The following is a 17,306-nucleotide window of genomic DNA, read 5'->3' as shown; positions in this document are numbered from 1 at the left end:
CTTCCAACAGTGTCAGAGCAGGCTGGCAGCTCCCTGGGGTAGGTGCCTGGGGCTCCCCAGGTGCGTGATGGCAGAGCCTGGCAGCCAGGGCCCGTCCCACCCCCAGCCAGGAGCAGGGCAGCTGGGGACAATGGGGCACCCCAGTCCTAGTCATTTGGCAACCCTCTGGAGACAGGGACCTGGCTTGACAGCGCCCATAACCAGGCAGGACAGGGCAGGGCAATCTGGAGACCAGCCCTGCTGCAGCATCACTGGGGCAGGGGCTGACGGCCCTAGGGGGCTGACACAGGTTCCTGGGTCATGGGAGGGTGGGGTGCCCCAGGGGGTTGATATGGAGCCCTGGGCTCCAGCCAGGGTGCGGGGTCCTGTTCGTGGGCTCCAGACCCTGAAAAGCAGAATGACAAGTCTATATGGAAATTCTGAAAGAGTAAAAAAAGACAGAGCCTTTGATTCGATAACATATCTGTGTGCCTCTTTCATGTAAACATTCCACTTACAGATAGAGTGGCAGACAAATGCTGATTAATGTGACCCTCAGAAAAAAAACCACCTACTGTCATTCACCAATTAAGTTACAGAATACACGTGTAAGCAAAGATAAGTAAAAAGAAACTAGTATTGAACAGTATCCTCTCCTGACAATGAAGTTACAGAGTCTCAGGAAGTTATACTCTCCTAAATTTAAAATTTACAAATATGCTGGCAAATCATAAAGATGGTTACAAAGATATGAGTTAAATTTGCTGCTTATTGTATTTGATCAGAGCCTACCTGCAGTCTTAAAGACCAGACAAAGCCCACTGTACTGTTTCCGCTGCTGCTCTTGGGCTTCACAAACTCATCAAGGGAATGAAAATGCATTCTGGGGCAAGTTCAGAAAAGATGGACACCATGTAAGCAAAACCCGGAAGCCTTATTGTTGGGCTTTGTGTCCCCTGTTCACACAGGTAGTGATGGTGTGAAGGCTGCAAAGTTGAATACAGAAGGGAAGACAAATTCTGACTCAGCTGCTAAATATCAAATTTCATGGACAGATCACAGGTTTATTGGTGGTTTCTGGAGGTAGTTACTATTTTTTTCCTTCCTATTCGGACAATAACTGAATTATAGAGGTTCCCCAAATGTTATCTTTATTGTTATCATATTTTAAAATTGCTGCAAAATTTGTTCATAAATACCTTGTGCTTGTTTTTTAAGTAGAAGTTCAATAGATATGGAACTTGAGTTGATTTTACAAAGCTTTTGTTCAGTTTTTCTTAGGAGGTATCTCAACTACAGTTGTATTGTTTTTGCTGGACAATACTTCTGGAGAAGCATTGTCTTTATACGTAATTTTGGAAAAGCAACATTGCCATACATCATCACCAAGTTTGTTGTTCCCTATGGTTTACTACAAGACAAGATGTTATCAGCCACATTTATTGAGATTGTAACTGAAAATGTATGCATTGTTCTCAAAGATGAAGATTGATGGGAAACCACTGCATGCATGTTTATTGATATAATGTAGATTATGCATTAATTCTGAGACTAGCTATGTTTTTAAATCACAGGATTTGTGTGCATTACAAAAATCTCTGTTTATATGCAACTACTAATCAAAACAGTATCCTCAGTCAATTCTATATCCCTCATTTCCTTTTCACAACTTTACCACTACTGGTCTTTTCCCCACCTCTAGGGTGAATTAAACGTAATTTCTCAAAGTATGGAAGGCAAAAATGTGAACTTACTCAAACTTATTATTAAAGCAACAGCATGATTAACACAATATATCTGTAAAAATCTCATAAAATAGAGACACAAGAAATTAAGAGATTGAATAAATATATAACTAGCGTGTCTCCAACCATAAGCAGGCATCTTAGCATTAGCAAACTGGCAGATAATACAGCTCCTGGAATAGTACCTCAATATTGCTCCCTCTCATTTTCACTGTCACTACAAAGTTTCATTGCACTTTTGAAGCGCATTTCTGAAATTATTATCCTCAACAATACCAATACCCACAAAAGCTTGTGAAAGAGAAGATTAAACTGGAAAAGGGAAATGTAGATCAAGAAGCAGAGCTGTGTATGAATTACGGCACCTCTACAAGTTCAACCTAATGCTTTGCTTTTCTGTATCATTTCAGTCCCTCAGCCAAAATTTTAAGGGGAAAAAACAAAGAAGATTCGGTGTCCTAGTAATTCTTTCTTGTAGAACTAGAGATGTCAATAACCTATTGTCTAGAAAAAAAGAACCTGTTAGCACAATTAGAGGCAATAAAGTCGCTGCGGAGTTCCACAACTATAAAGACTGATCTGTAAAATTATTGCTAACATGTGTACTGGTCCTTAGGGGCAGAGTTTTTAAAGAGTCCAGTGCATTAATCCTCCAAGTCAGTGTCTTGGCTCTCACCCCAGTCAAGTTAAAAATTACAGTAATGTATTTGTGGCTTTAGGGTGAAATCTTATTCATTCCCTTTCCCTGAAGTTAAACAAATTTTATCCCATATGTAATTTCCTCACTTTTTTTAGATGGAACATCAGCCTTCCTTGTTTAAAAACAGAGAACTTACAATTAATTGTTCATATATCCCTTGTGAAAAATCAAGGACACAGAGAGAAACCCCTGTTCACAGAATTCCATTCTGGAAAAACAGACATTTACACACACTTGCAATGGAATGCTTTTCTCACACGAAGATCTTTAACTTTCATAATAGATACAGGAAAACATTTTAGACCTTAACACAAGTTTTTTTTAATATTCTCAGTACACCTGAAAATATATGAATGTCTACAAGTACAGAAACCCAACCCCAACAAGCTTAATTAACATCAACATTAGAAACCTTTTCCAATGTCCCATAGAAGGTAAAAGCAAAACCTGGCAATGGTGAGCAGATAGCAATTTCACACCTAAGAGAACGACTGTAAAGGATGCAGCAACAGAATCCAAACTACATGATCATTCATGTCCCACTGCTTTCACATCAGGACTTTAAATCTGGTTGAACAAATAAACACAGTGCTTCACCAGGTCTTGCCTGGGATAGAGGTAATTTTCTTCATAGCAGCTCATATGGTGCTGTTTTGGATTTGTGACCAAACCAGTGCTGGTAATTCAGGGATGTTTTAGTTATTGCTGAGCAGTGCTTACACAGAGCCAAGGCCTTTGCTGTTTCTCACCCCACCCCACCAGTGCATAGGCTGGAGATGTGTAAGAAGGTGGGAAGCGACACAGCTGGGACAACCAACCACAGTTGACCAAAGGGGCATCCCACATCATACAATGTCACATTCAGCAATAAAAGCTGGGGGAAGAAGGAGGAAAGAGGAGTGTTCGGACTTAGGATGATTTTCTTTCCAAGGAGCCATTACACATGATAGAGCTCTGCTTTCCTGAGGATGGCTGAACATCTGCCTGCCTGTGGACTGGCTAGAAGACAATGGACATATTATGAGCAATCCAGACCAAGTACCTTTGTTGTAATAGCAGGCCAAGCAGGCTGAAGCTGTAACAAGCTGCAGCTGTTGTGAAAGACATATGCAAGGCCAAGAGAGACAAAGAAACTGTGTACTGGCAGAGAGATAAGAAAGTTGGACTATTAAGGAACTGTACGTTGGAAAGAGATAAAGGAGTTGGACTGAAAAATAAGAAAATAGAACGTCCAAACAAAATGTAGGTGAGGAGCATGGATACCACGCCGTAACCAATCATAGAGTGCAGGAGAGTGAATAGACAAGCAGCTTTAGCCTATTAGCAACCTAGAAGCAATGTGTGTGCTTTGTGCTAGTGTATAAATTGCTGTGTATCCCTTTAAAGTCGCATGAACTTGATCACATTGGCCGTATAAGTTGTGTTCGAACCTTCTGCATCAACACCTGCCAATGGGAAGCTGTGAATTAATTCCTTGTTTTGCTTTGTTTGCATGTACAGCTTTTGTTTTACTTACTGAACTGTCCTTAACCTATGAGTTTTCTCACTTTTAACCCTCCTGTTCTCTCCCTCATCCTATTGTGGGGGGAGCGAGTGAGGGTTGAGGGGCTGTGTGCAGCTTAGCTGCCTGCTGGGGTTGGCCCACAATAACCAGACATTATGTTGTAAGTGTAAAAATATTATCTGTGTATTTATAGATGAAAGTTTTTTTTTTTTTTTAAAAAAAAAGTTGTCTACCAACAAAAAGAATGCAGTTACCATACTGCAGCAGTCCTGGTTAGGAAGCTAAGATAATAATATGATCTGGGAACTTGCCAATTCCCAATTAGTGGTTACAGAAGCATGTTCCGATTTTTTTTTTTTTATTATTATTTTTTTAAATGATAACTCGTGGCTGGACAACACAGATTGTCTATAGTAGTCGTTCATAATACCAGATGATGAAAGGGTAACAAACACAAAAGCAAACAGAACAAAACAATCAAGGAATAGTTTCTTCCCTATTTCTGAAATCAATCTCTAATACACATGGTACATCTCGTAGCACAGGGGGAAAAAAAAGGTTGGAACATCAGGCAGTCTTTTTGCCCCTGATTTTCTGCCTCCTATGCCTGTCCTTTTTGACTACTGATGATTGGTGCTGGAAGAGATAGTGGTGGTAGGTAACCAGCAAAGAAGTACAGTGCCAGAACAGTAGTCCTGGTGAGTGATCAATCCATCTTATGCACTTCAAGGCCTGCTTCAGCAGGCGGACCGCAAAATCTCCCGGGGGTGGATGGCAAAAATTGCATCAGGATACACAGGCAAGACGATAGCCTAGCAAACAGCAGTCTTTGTAAGAAACACTGAAATAGGTTGTACAGATCTTTGCTCTAAAGCAGTGTTGCTGCTTTGGTGTTACACTTGTTATTACACATCTGCAATGCACCAATTTGCCCCTCCTTTTGGTATACCTCAGGTTAGCACAGACCCTTCTGTGCAGTTTCCATGCTAGTGGAAAACAAGGCGTAAACAGCAAGGTTTCAGTTGTACCAATGCCCTCATAAAATCATCAGCTGTACCAAACCGGAACTTAGAAAACTAACAGAAACAGTGGATTACTCAACTTCTCATATCTCTCTGCCCATCCATCTGATGGCCTGAGTTATCCTTCGGATAACTAAGGAAAACTGTAACAATATATCATTATTTTGAACACACAAGAAAACTGCGAGAATTGAGTCCATTGTTCAGAGTTTATCTTAAAAGTGTGAAAACTGTAGGTGTAGAAAATCCAGTGTTTACTTGAAATTGAAAGCAAAGAATATTACAATATCTACATTACTCTTAGCTGAGAGCTGGCACATGACGCTCTCAAACAAGTGTTCATGACAACATTTTTAGATGGAGCACCTATTTGTGTTCCTTCAGGAATGGAGGACTGCATTTCACAGTACCTGGTAGAATTAGAAAAAGAGGTAAGACACCTTCAAATTTTGAGTTTAAATTTCTAGTGATTCTCTTGACAACAACCTGTTGACTTTGGCAATTATATATGCTAGAGACGTAATTTCTGTTACAATATATCAGAAACTCCTTGATGGAAAATAAACATATGAAAACCTGAATATGGAATACAGTTATTAAAACTTCAAGATAAAATTACAGCGCTATGTGTAAAAAAAAATATATTTTAATCCTACACATTTATCAAGATGTACCACTAATAAAAATAACTTTCAGACCAATTCTTCACTGTGACCTCATCTAGATATTAAGTGGAAACCAATCACATATAATTAAGTTGGAGTTTTTACTAATAGCTGAAAATAAGCAGTATGCAATGCAAGCACAAGTGAGATTTTGAAGTTTCACCATAGATATTTCCTTACCTAACTCAAACAGGACATGTAATTAGCAAAATGTTATGATTAATGGAATCACCCCTACTGTTTTTTAAAGATTTAATTATTGAATGATAACAGTTTAAGAGCTCATATGTAAAAACTTTGATAGAGGAGGTGAAGTTTACTTTAAGGCTGCTACAGAAAACTGGGCATCAGCTGTGGTGTCTTAGTTACGGAGTTAGGGGAACATCATAAAAGTATTCCTTTAGAGTAAAAGCATTCAATTTATGTACGATACTTCTATAGCCCCATAAGGTCATCGAAATTATATTGGAGACACCCAGCATGAAGCAAAGAGATAGTTAAACACAGGACTCTCCAGTTTCAGTTAGCACTCCAATATGAACCAACCAGTGTATCAGGAGAGAATCATTATACCCAGTAAACAAATTTATTTTAAACAGATGACACTAAGAAAGATATTTCAACTAAAAAAACCCCAAGATTTCTTAATATAAAAAAGAAGGATGCTCATCCAAGGAAGTGGCAAAATTTGATTTCTGAAATTATTTTACTAACTAGTATGATTTCCTATGTACGGCTGAGACATAGGGTCATGAAATACTTTATCATTACTCCAATTATTACAGTAGATTCTTGTCTGGGATACTATGACACTGTTCTACTAAAGCAAAGGGGACTGGAAAGTCTATACAATTCCTCTTTATGCCAATTTATTTTCTCTAAAATAAGGAAATGAGGTAGACCTTAAACCATTAAATCCGTAATTATTGCCTCAGTATTAAAATAACTTAATTATAATAGATTCTGTTAATTAACAATGGGGGTTTTAAACATTTATTTAGCAATATCAAATTGGTGAATAACTTGATAAACAATGAATATTTTTTCCTGTTTTACAGAGGAATACACATGCAACTTTAAAATTACATTCTACATACTATAATACAACAAAATCTGTCTTTCTCATATGAAATACGGCCAAGAACTTCTAAGAAAGGGTAAGAATAATAACTACAGAAGACAAAAAGTCTTGAGATTCAGGGGTTGCTCATTTAGTGTTTATGAGGTGCATCTCTATATTTGGAAGCATCTGTTCAGCCACTATATTTATTATTTGTATTGTGCTCTCAGTCAGGAACCAAACTGCATAATTAGCAAATATGTCATTTCTTATAGGGATACTTGGGGCCATTCTTCATATTATTGTGCAGACAGAAAGCAGAAGGAGTTTGACACTCTTCTCACACTTCACAATTAGCCTGTACTAATTTGCAGTGATGTTCTTTCATAAATAGGCATACCCATTTCTTTACTATTTAATATTTTCAAGACAAAATAACACAAACAAGCTGATACATGATTAAGATCTTTGTAACATTACTGCTTAACAGCAGATCATTATATATACAAATAAACACAAATATCGAATGTTTTTTCACAGTCATTAAATTAAATGATAAATGTGTTTCTCTCCCATCCCACCACTGTCCACATTTCAATTCAAAACTGCAATGTATGAAGGTTTTATCTCTTATTTCATCTGAACTGCTGATTTGAAAGGACAAATGCCCCACAGATTAATTCACTCTGTGTGTTCTGTTCGGAAAGACTGATGCATCTGGGAATGCTTCTGGGAAGAACTGTGTGTAGCTAACAACCTCCAGATATGGGTTTACTGTATAAGCGGTAAAACTGGACTATTGGTTTCACTTTCATTCCTGAAACGCGTCAACTGAAAGTGGGCTGCTATAGCTGCTAGAAAAAGCACACAGTCTAATTTGAGGTTTCCTCAGGAAAAAATGAGCTTCTGGGGTCGGGTTCCCAGTCAAAAGTTGACCGCGGCTTTTTGATGAGCCACACTTGACATAAGCAAAGAATAACCAGTAATACATCATTCAGCAAGTTCGTTGATCAAAACCCCTAAAGGTTTGGTAAAGGTGGGTGTTTGTTTTCCCAGGAAAAGTTTTCATGTATATTTGGGCATTTCAAAAGATAAGTTCGGGGGGGGGGGGATGGGAAACTGTATTACAATACTAAATATATTAGTACATTATTTGCTCTATTATTCACTAATAACAACTTTGTATTTTATTTTATTTTTACAGTGACATTAATGGTACTCTAAAAGGATATGTGACTCATCTTTTCTGGAGTTCCCTGAATATTTTGATCTATAAAATCATATAATCCTATACGCATAATCTTTGCAAATATAGCTAGGATCTAGACATTGACTTTTTCTCTATCTTTCATCAGCATTATTAATACATACTTACTTATGAAAAATCAGCAGAATGTTTTGCTACAACTGGGGAGGAAAGCAAACAGGAACCAGTGCAGGCTGTCACAGCTAATTACTAATTACATAGCTAATTATTATTGCATCTCACAGCTAATTACTAAAAGTAATTAATAAATACAAATACAAAACACTTCCTAGAAAGCCACTAGAACTCAAAGGATTTAAAAAATCTTATTTTATGTTCTGATATTCACAGTCATAACAACATAATTGCAGCAAATTTCTACACACAGAGTTTACAATTTTTCCTTCCTAGGGGAGAGAAAAAAAAAAACCAAACCAAAAAACCCCAAACCAACAACAAACCAAAACAAAACACAGGCCCTAGAGCCAATCAACTGAAAACTTAAAGATTATTGCAAGTTGCCAAATCTGGTAGCCTGATGGAGATGGGGCTGCTGCAGTTCCCCGGTTTTAACCAGTGATATAGAAGCAGTAGTGAGGCTGAATGTGTGTTCCCAAGAGGCACGCACAGAGATGCAACACATACACACAAGTGGGTGACAGAGAGAGAAACATTCAGCACTCAAACACCATGGCACAAGCAGCTTCATCCTTCCCTGGCAGATCAGAAGGAAGGATGGTTTATATAGCTGGTAATATGTACATGTACTCAACACGGACCTCTCCTGTAACTCGTCTTAGACACTTGTTCTGTCCAGTAGCTGGAACCTGGATCCACAGTCTTCACAGTTGCTGGCACCCAGACATACAAGCCTGAGGCCTGCAGCTCCCCTCCAGCTGAAGGGATTCACACATCCCCACTCACCCCAGCATACTATGGATCCCCCAGTACTGGGCTTTACACTCTAAGCATACCCAGTAAAGTGGCTCTGGACCTCCTGGACCCCCAATGCCCAGTGGCATCCCCACATATATATTACGAACCCCCAGTATCTGGTGTGGCACCCTGGAGCCTGGCTCCTGGCTCCCTGGTCTCCCCTTGCCTCATGCACAGAGACACACAGATGCAAACAGCCCTCTCAGTCAACCCCCAGATTACACAGTCACTCCAGGCTGGTCTGGACCTCTTGGCCCCTCCAACAGCTGACTCGTGAGCCCTCTGGTCTCTCCAGTATCTGGCCGAGACTTTTGGCCATGTGGATACCCATCACCCAAGCTGCTCATCTGACTCGCTGGCTACTCCATCCTGACACCTGATAGTGATCCCACACTGACATACACACCAATGCAATGCACACAGGCTCTTCACCTTCCAGTTTGCTGACAACACAGACACACAGGCTCCACTGATCCATGGTCCAGCTCCAGTTGCTGGCACTTAAACCTCTGTGCACACTTGCATACAGATAGAGAGCCCCTTTTACTCAGGAAAATAGATAGGGAGCATAAGTAGATACAGGACAGACTGTGCTGATCAAGCACAGGGCATGACCAGACAACGGTGCTGAGCAAGAGCCTTTTTACACGAGTGGCCCCTTTTATCCCCTTATCCCTCTATTTTCACTTGTTGCTTCTTGCCTAATCCATCTCAATCCCTCCCTTTTCTTGCCTATGATCCTTCCTCTAAGCATGCAAGAATAAGTCTAGCACAATATCATACAGCTCTTCCCTGCATCCCCTAATGTGTCCTGTACCCCTGTAGGCAGTATAGTTCCCTCAGCCTGAAGGGTGATCAGGGCAGCACCTCCTCTTGACTCCTCATGATGAGTTTTGGGCCTGGCCCACCGGGCTGAGGCTTTTCTGGGAGGAACCCAAGCTCAAGTCTCTAACTAGGGCAGGGGGGTTACTGTCCCAGCACTGCACCTTCACCCTCCTTCTGGTGGGTGGAGACAAGCCTTATCTCAGATAAGCTAACAAAGGTGTTCTTCTGCCAAGAAAACACAGGGTTTTTTAATTCAAAAATTGTAATTTGGTGCTGACCCACTATTACATTTCAGATGTGTGAGTTCTAAAATCCTGTTTAAACTATGTTAAACTAAGCTTCTAAGAATTTCAAGTCTTCAGATAGTAAGTTGTTCAAAACCAAGTTTAGGCAGCACTAACCTAGAAGCAGAAGACTTCTTAAGATGAATATTCACACTTGAGCTATGAACACCTTGGTGTCTGCATCTGATAGCTCCAAGAAGCCTGACTGATAGCCATAAAAGATCCTAAGGCTTCACAAATATTACACTCAGTCATGAATGTTGGGATGTTTCTCTTTCTCTTCTTCCCTTTTTTTGCCCCTTCTTTCTTGAAAGGAAGTTTGCGCGTGCAGTGTAAATTCAGAAATCTTCGAGGGAAAAATAAAGTTAAGATGGAATTGAACAATTGAAGCCTTACGAAAAACAGGTCATAGAAACGCCTGCAAATTCAGCCGAGCGATGTTTTTAGAAAATGAGTCTTAAACCCAAGAAATTAGAAGTGAAATTTCATAGTGAAACACTTTATTCCTCAAGACATTCCCATCATTTCCGATTTTCTACTTTTTCCCATTATAACATGCCAAATTAATTAACTGTTATTCTGCAATTAAAAAAAGACAACTTATCAAATCAAAATGGTTTCTCCAGGTTTTTTTCCACTGTTTCACTGCCTAATTACCTCATAAAATATTTATTCATTCGCTGTTTCAATAGACTAAGGTATGGCATCAGAATAATTTTCATATTCTACACACATATCAAAAACAGTTTAGGTTCATAAAGAATTAGTATGTCTTGTCAAAGCCTAAGACTTGAGAAGTGAAAATACAGTCCTAACTGCTTTCTTTACAACATACAAACAGCAATATAGCAATACTATTTTCTTTTGTGATACAGACCTGATACTGAGAACATCCATTATGATTCTTTACTGACTGAACAGCAGCTCCACACTACAAGTTCCACAACATTACAAAAATAAAAATATAGGCCATTGCCTCAGAGTGCCAAAACAGAAGCAGAGATGTAGACCAAGGTCGTATTTCTAAGTCAAACAAGGGGAGAGAAAACTTGAGCAATGTATCACTATCTTCCATGCCTCTTAGTTGTTACCATGTACCCCCGAGCAGTTTTAGCCTGTGCCAGCCAGTACTCTGCCAGACTGTATTCACACGTGGCTGGGTAAGGTGTCTGCAGCGTTTGTTCCAGAAACACTGTATGTATGAACAGGACTGCATCACATTTGCCTCCTAGCACCTTATACAGTCCTTCCATGTAACCCTGTCAGGCTTTGCTCTCTCAGTCCTATCTAACATGAGCTCACAAATTTATAGAATAACTTAGGGTGAGAGAGACCTCTGGGGGTCACTGACTCCAGCCTCCTACTCAAAGCAGGCCCAACCTCTAAGCTAGCTGAGATGGCACAGATACACCTCTCTTGCAATGAAGCAAGCACATACCTTCAAGTTCCAAAGAGATTAAAATACACAAGCAAAGACACTGAAATGTAAAAATGTTACAATGAAAACTATTTACAGTATACTTACTTCACTTCAGCACATTTTAATAATCATTATTCTTCCCTACAGTTAAGCGTAGGATCACTGTATTTCATTCTTTCAATATTAAAGCTTTGATATAGACAGGGAAAAACTGTTACAAAATTCAGATAAAAAAGTACTTTCTTAAATGATAATTCATTATTAAGGACTATAAATGCATACTAAAATTATATCGTATTAATATTCAAGATAATGCTCTTCAGAAAATCTAAAACTAGTAACAACCCTCATTCCCAAAAGAAATTTTTTCTCTCTTTAAAAAAAAACAGTTTGGATTCATTATGCATAACTTACACTTTGTGGAAAAAAGGAGAGGGCAATGCATAGATTTTAAGCATAAATATTTCAGCTCGTTCTACTTCTTGATTCATAGAATAAATTTTCAGTGAAATGGCAATACTGCAGTTTTATAAATACAAGAATGATATTAATTTATTATGTTATATGTGTTGAAGCACACATTCAATAATCCTCCTAAGCCTACCCTTCAGGCAACAGAAACCACTTAAAATCATAATGTATTAGGCACACTCGAGTCACTTCCTAAAAAGAGGGTTGAAAAGATGAAAAAGTGCTATTTGAGTTTCCTGAATGGCTCAGATCATGGCATGATGCAGAATTAATTCTGTACACAGTAGGCTCATTTTAGTACTCAACAAAACATAGCAATTCTTAAATTTCATAGTGTTAAAGCAAGAAGTAGGATATAATTGGAAATAAGGAAAAAAATAAAATCCCACCCACCTGCATTTTGTACATTGGATTTCATCTACCAGATTTAGTTAAGTGAAACATGTTAGGACAAATCACACTGGCAGAAATATAAAATACCTACCTGTTTTAGGGTCAACAGAGAAATATGGCTGTCCCTGAAGAATACTGTACACTACCCTGGCACTGTTTCCGTATGTAGGGTCATCTGCATCTGTGGCTGTCACCTGTAGAACAGACGTACCTGTATATACAGGAAAATAAAAGTTAATTGATAATAAAAACAACTTTCTAACAAATACAAAAATGTCTTTTGAAACCTCTACTGTCTTCAAATTCTACAACTGAGAGATTAGTAATATTTTCTCGGTATGTTATTATTATATCATATTTTTAAAGAAAACTGGTTATACTAATTTGAATATATATATATATAAAACTTAATTACATATATATAGACATATTCATAGTACCTACATAGCAGGCATATCTATGCATGTTCACACATATACATCCAAAACTTGGATACTGCTTAGACTTCTAAACAACTCATATTTAAGGAATTCAGAGTTATCTTCATTCACAATACAAATCAATGCTGAAATGCATCTTTAAAATAATTTGCATAAATGCCCCCAAATCAATAAAAGATACTAAGTGAATCAAAAAATCTAGCTATTGGAAGGCATCAAAGATCTAAAACCAAAATAATTACTAGAACCTTTGTGAGAATTCCAACAACGGATCCAAGTTAGGAAGATAAGGAGTTCAAAAGATGAATATTTGCTGTTAATAAAACCATTAGAAACATAAAATCGCAATTTCTAGCACGTCACGAAGTGGGATAACCTATAAGTAACACTTTTAGAAAAGAAAATGCATAAGTACTGAACAGATAGAATAGAGAAAAGTGATTTTACATTTCACTGTATTTTTCAAGACATTTAATCATTAATCTTTTTTGCTATCACTGTTCAACAGTTCACATAAGAAATCAGTCAATGAAAGACTGCAAGTTAATAAAGGTTCAGTCTTCATCCACTTGTTTATCCTTCTACAGACACTGCTCTCCACAGACTCCTTTGCCCAGTATTAAAATATTGGAATAATCCGAACAGGCTGCTCTTGTGTAATTCTGCATCTGAAAGTAGTTTCTCAGTTAAATTAACCACTGAGGCATCACCTCCACTCTGGGGTGTTAAATTTCACATCTTAGTTGTGAGAAGTATGCTTTTGAATTGAATCCCTTGATTTCCCCCACTTCTTGTACTTTGATTTGCCTCATGGAACCATTTCAGACCACATTAACTAGATTCCTTCGGATGAAACTAAACCAGATGCGCTTTAGAAGCCTACCTGATCTATTCTGACTGCTAATGGGCATTTAGTCTCAGACACCAGGAGAGAACTAGTCTGAAATCAGACTTCCCAAAAACATATGGTGCGGACATCAGATCCTCAGTTCCAACTTCACAGACTGGTTTTCATTGCACAGAACTGTTTGTTAATGTGCACATCCTCAGTGTACACTGGGAATAGAAATACCTAAAATCATGGAGTCTCACTTCCAGTACAGGAAAGCTAGCATTTGAATCCTTGCAGATTTGCATTCTTCATTCTTTGAGAAACTATTCATTCAATTGTGTCACACAAACTTGGACACCAAAAGTTGCTTTTTTTGTCTCTACAGGAAATTTAGTAAAAGGTACAGGAAATATGCCTGCACACTTGAATGTGTTGTCTTCTGGTCTCTGAGTAGCCCAAATGCATATAGTCTTATTGATAAATATATTCACATGGCAGATATAAGGATACTTTGATGAATTTGAAGTTGAATATTGTAATCAAATAGTGGTGGAGCTAGTAGTTTGTTCACAGTTAATTGGGAGTTAATGGTAACACTGACTTTTTTTTTTTTATTATTATTTTGTTTTTGATTGCATACAACAAAAACCAGCCACTCCAATAGGTATGGTCAGTCACCTACCAGAGTTTGCTACCCAGAGTGCTGGGCAACTTCTGTACCTTTTTATCTATAGATTTTCCCATTAACAGCAGCTGCCTACTCATCTAACAGGCTGAGTTCCCATTTGCACTTTTTCAGAAGAAAATACCGATTTCATGGTTCTCTCATTCTTCAGAGACTGGCTTCCCTCCCTTCCTTATTTTAAAAGGTAGGGGTTAGAATCTGAGTGCTTGTATTGCTCATTGATGTGGGACAAAGAAACAGGGCTAGTGAAAGGCGGTATCTCACATAAGCAGCTGACAGGTCATTTTAGCATGAATGGAATGCTATTACAACTTAAAATCCACCACAGTAATTTTCTAATACATCTGTATCTCTCTCCTAAGAAACACCTGATAACAGTAATTTGGTATTGAATAGTGGCAAAGTGTTCTCTTTCCATCTAAAAGAACACTTGGAATCACAAGTTTTAACTTCCCCCCCCCCCCCCCCTCCATCTCTGAAAACCACATTCAGTGCAATGTAGCTCATCTGATGCTTAACGTTTTCACTGTATGACACAAGCACACTCAGCAGCTTAATAGACATATCTATACTGGCCTTCTGCCTAACTCTTGCCTGATTTGCTAAGCAGAGGAAAGGCAGCCTGTGAAAGCTATCGTTTAGAAAGCCTTGTGAGAAGAAAGGTGAAGAGGGTACCTTTACCTTCCAATTCTTCCAATACGCCCTTCTAAGTTAGAATCATTCAGCTCATCAGCGTGACAGACAAATCACAATTCCAAATACATTTGCACCACTCAGATGCAGCATCAGTTTTTGCTGTTGAGCTATGTGCAAATGAAGGACTTAGATGGAAAAATATACAGTACAGCTGCCTTGCTATTTCTAATGCTAACAATTCTGAAGAAAATAATCTAATATAAAAAATAATGATCTAATTTCCCTGGAGACCTCGGAACAGATATAAACATTGGACCCAGAGGCATACCTTCCATACCTCCTTCACTAACCTACTGCGAAAGTGATTGTGAAGAAAACCTCAAAATTTTTCTGCAAAAGCATTTTGACACTACAGCTGGGCAATAAAAAATATTTTCTCCCCAAAGTGGAGGTTCTGCTTATTCAGAGTACAACTACCATTCCACATGATTCCCTGCTACAGTTTAGAGATTACAGATTGGCAATTCTTAGATAATGCTTTTATACAGAGCTGTGAAATCATCTGATTGCTCTCAACACCACTCTGTAAGCTTTGCCTTTTATCTGCTATCAAAAATAAGGACCATTTTATTTGGGCAACCAAACTGTGGTTTTATCTCACATTTTTTCTTTGGTTTTTCTCTTTTTTAAAATACGTTTACAAACATTTTTTTGTAAATTTATATATCAAAGTAAAGCTGAAGGGAAATACTTCAATCTGTCTCTCTGAAGAAAAAAACTTAACGTTTAATGAGGCAGTTCAATAAAAAATGTCTGTTGAGAATGCAGATCTGTATGCATGACTTCCCATAGTTTGCTGCTCTGTTTAAATCTCAAATGGAACAATACTGAATAAAAACTAAAAGAAGTGATAAAAAGGTGAAGTTTAATGAACACAGGGATTTCCTGCCTAACTAACCTAATTCTTAAAATTGTCTTAAAACACTAACAAGTCAACACAGTGTATTTTAGTCTCATTCTTCATTAGAAAACAGTGATTCCATCAGGAAATCAACACTTTGAGTCCAGTGACTATTACTGAACCAAGCCTTCACTGCAGAAAATCTCAGTGTTGTGGGTTTTTTTTGTTTGGGTTTTTGTTGTGGGGTTTTTTTGTTTGTTTTTGGTTTTTGTTTTTTGGTCAGCTGTCTTCATTAGAAGATAAAAATCAAACAACACCGGAAGATAAATAGGTACTTCTCATACAAATCATATTTATTACCACCATGAATATTAACTTTCAGATTATCTGAAATTATGACTACCTCACATTATAATGCCCTGGAAAGAAGTTCATAAAAGTCCAGTGTGTCTACTGATTTCCTAAGCAGAATTTATTGGGAATACTCTTCTTATGTATGACCTCAACGCTAGAAAATTTAAGATGCAATATTTCACTCATTTTGGAGATGCCTAAAAATAAGTAGATATGGAAGGCTTTTACTGATTTAAACATGTTATTTCCTTTTAGATTTATATAATGATGACTCATAAACCTTAAAACAGAGCATAGTTACAGCTCTCAATGAAACTGAGGTTTTTTACACCGCAGAAGAAATAATTTCAGCTGTAAACGTTGGTTCTTGAGCCAACTTTTAGGAAAAAGTTTCAATGAAGGCAAGGAATAGGCATTTTCTTTCAGCTCGTTCAACACAGGACATAAAGCTTAAATAATATGTTCACTGTGTGCCACAGTGAACACTGTGATCTAATATTTGGCAAATCATTTAACAAAACTTAGCTGTACTTTGTTGTCAGTGACCTAAAAAAAGACAAGCCATAAAGGTCCTAAAGCTTTTACAAGTAGATCAAGAAAAGTTCAACTTGTGGGAAAAATACCAGCTAACTTCTTGAGGAGACAGAGAGGAATCTGCTGCCGAAACTAAACAGCATAACAGAGATCAAAAATATCACCTGCCACTCAGCATGACGGCTGTTACAGACAGACAGTAACATTCAAAGTTCTTTAAATGACCATGTAAAAAAACCAAAGAAATTTTCGAAGTAGTGAAGCTTCCTTAGAAATTTATAATATACCAACAAGAGGTTCAATGTATGTATAGTCTCCATATCTAAATAACAAAAACCATGCTAACTGAAGAACTAATAAAAATGGCATAGGGATCTCCATTATTTGACAGAAAAAATGTATACTGTGGAAACAATAATAGATTTAGTCTTCCTGAAACTGCAGACAATATAATAATGCTTTCAGTATGCAACAAACACAAACAATTCAGTAAGGGAATACGAAAACTGTGATCATAAATTTGCAATGAAAATACAATGTATGCCTACAGCAGACTGCCTGTATGGCAAGATATGAAAATTCAGTTTTATTCACACAACAGGAAAGCTTTGTGGAATAGATATTTTAATGATTTTCCTCAGGTACAACCAGCAAAGTATTTAATCTATAAAAAA

At 37.8% G+C, this 17,306-nt stretch overlaps 1 protein-coding gene across 8 annotated transcripts in view; it reads right to left on the bottom strand.

Moving 5' to 3' along the window:
- Positions 1 to 17,306, bottom strand: part of CDH18 (cadherin 18) — a 337,159-nt gene that overhangs the window by 129,487 nt on the left and 190,366 nt on the right. For all 8 annotated transcript variants that reach the window (XM_027812997.2, XM_027812999.2, XM_027812998.2 and 5 more), the window contains one exon: positions 12,342 to 12,461. In XM_027812997.2, the coding sequence (XP_027668798.1) occupies positions 12,342 to 12,461 (120 nt within the window). The remainder of the gene's footprint in view (positions 1 to 12,341; positions 12,462 to 17,306) is intronic.

The sequence above is a fragment of the Falco cherrug genome, chromosome 3 (genome assembly GCF_023634085.1).
Source record: "Falco cherrug isolate bFalChe1 chromosome 3, bFalChe1.pri, whole genome shotgun sequence".
Classification (NCBI taxonomy): domain Eukaryota; kingdom Metazoa; phylum Chordata; class Aves; order Falconiformes; family Falconidae; genus Falco; species Falco cherrug.
The sequence above is the reverse complement of the archived record's forward strand: the minus strand, read 5'-3'. Positions and strand labels throughout refer to the sequence as shown.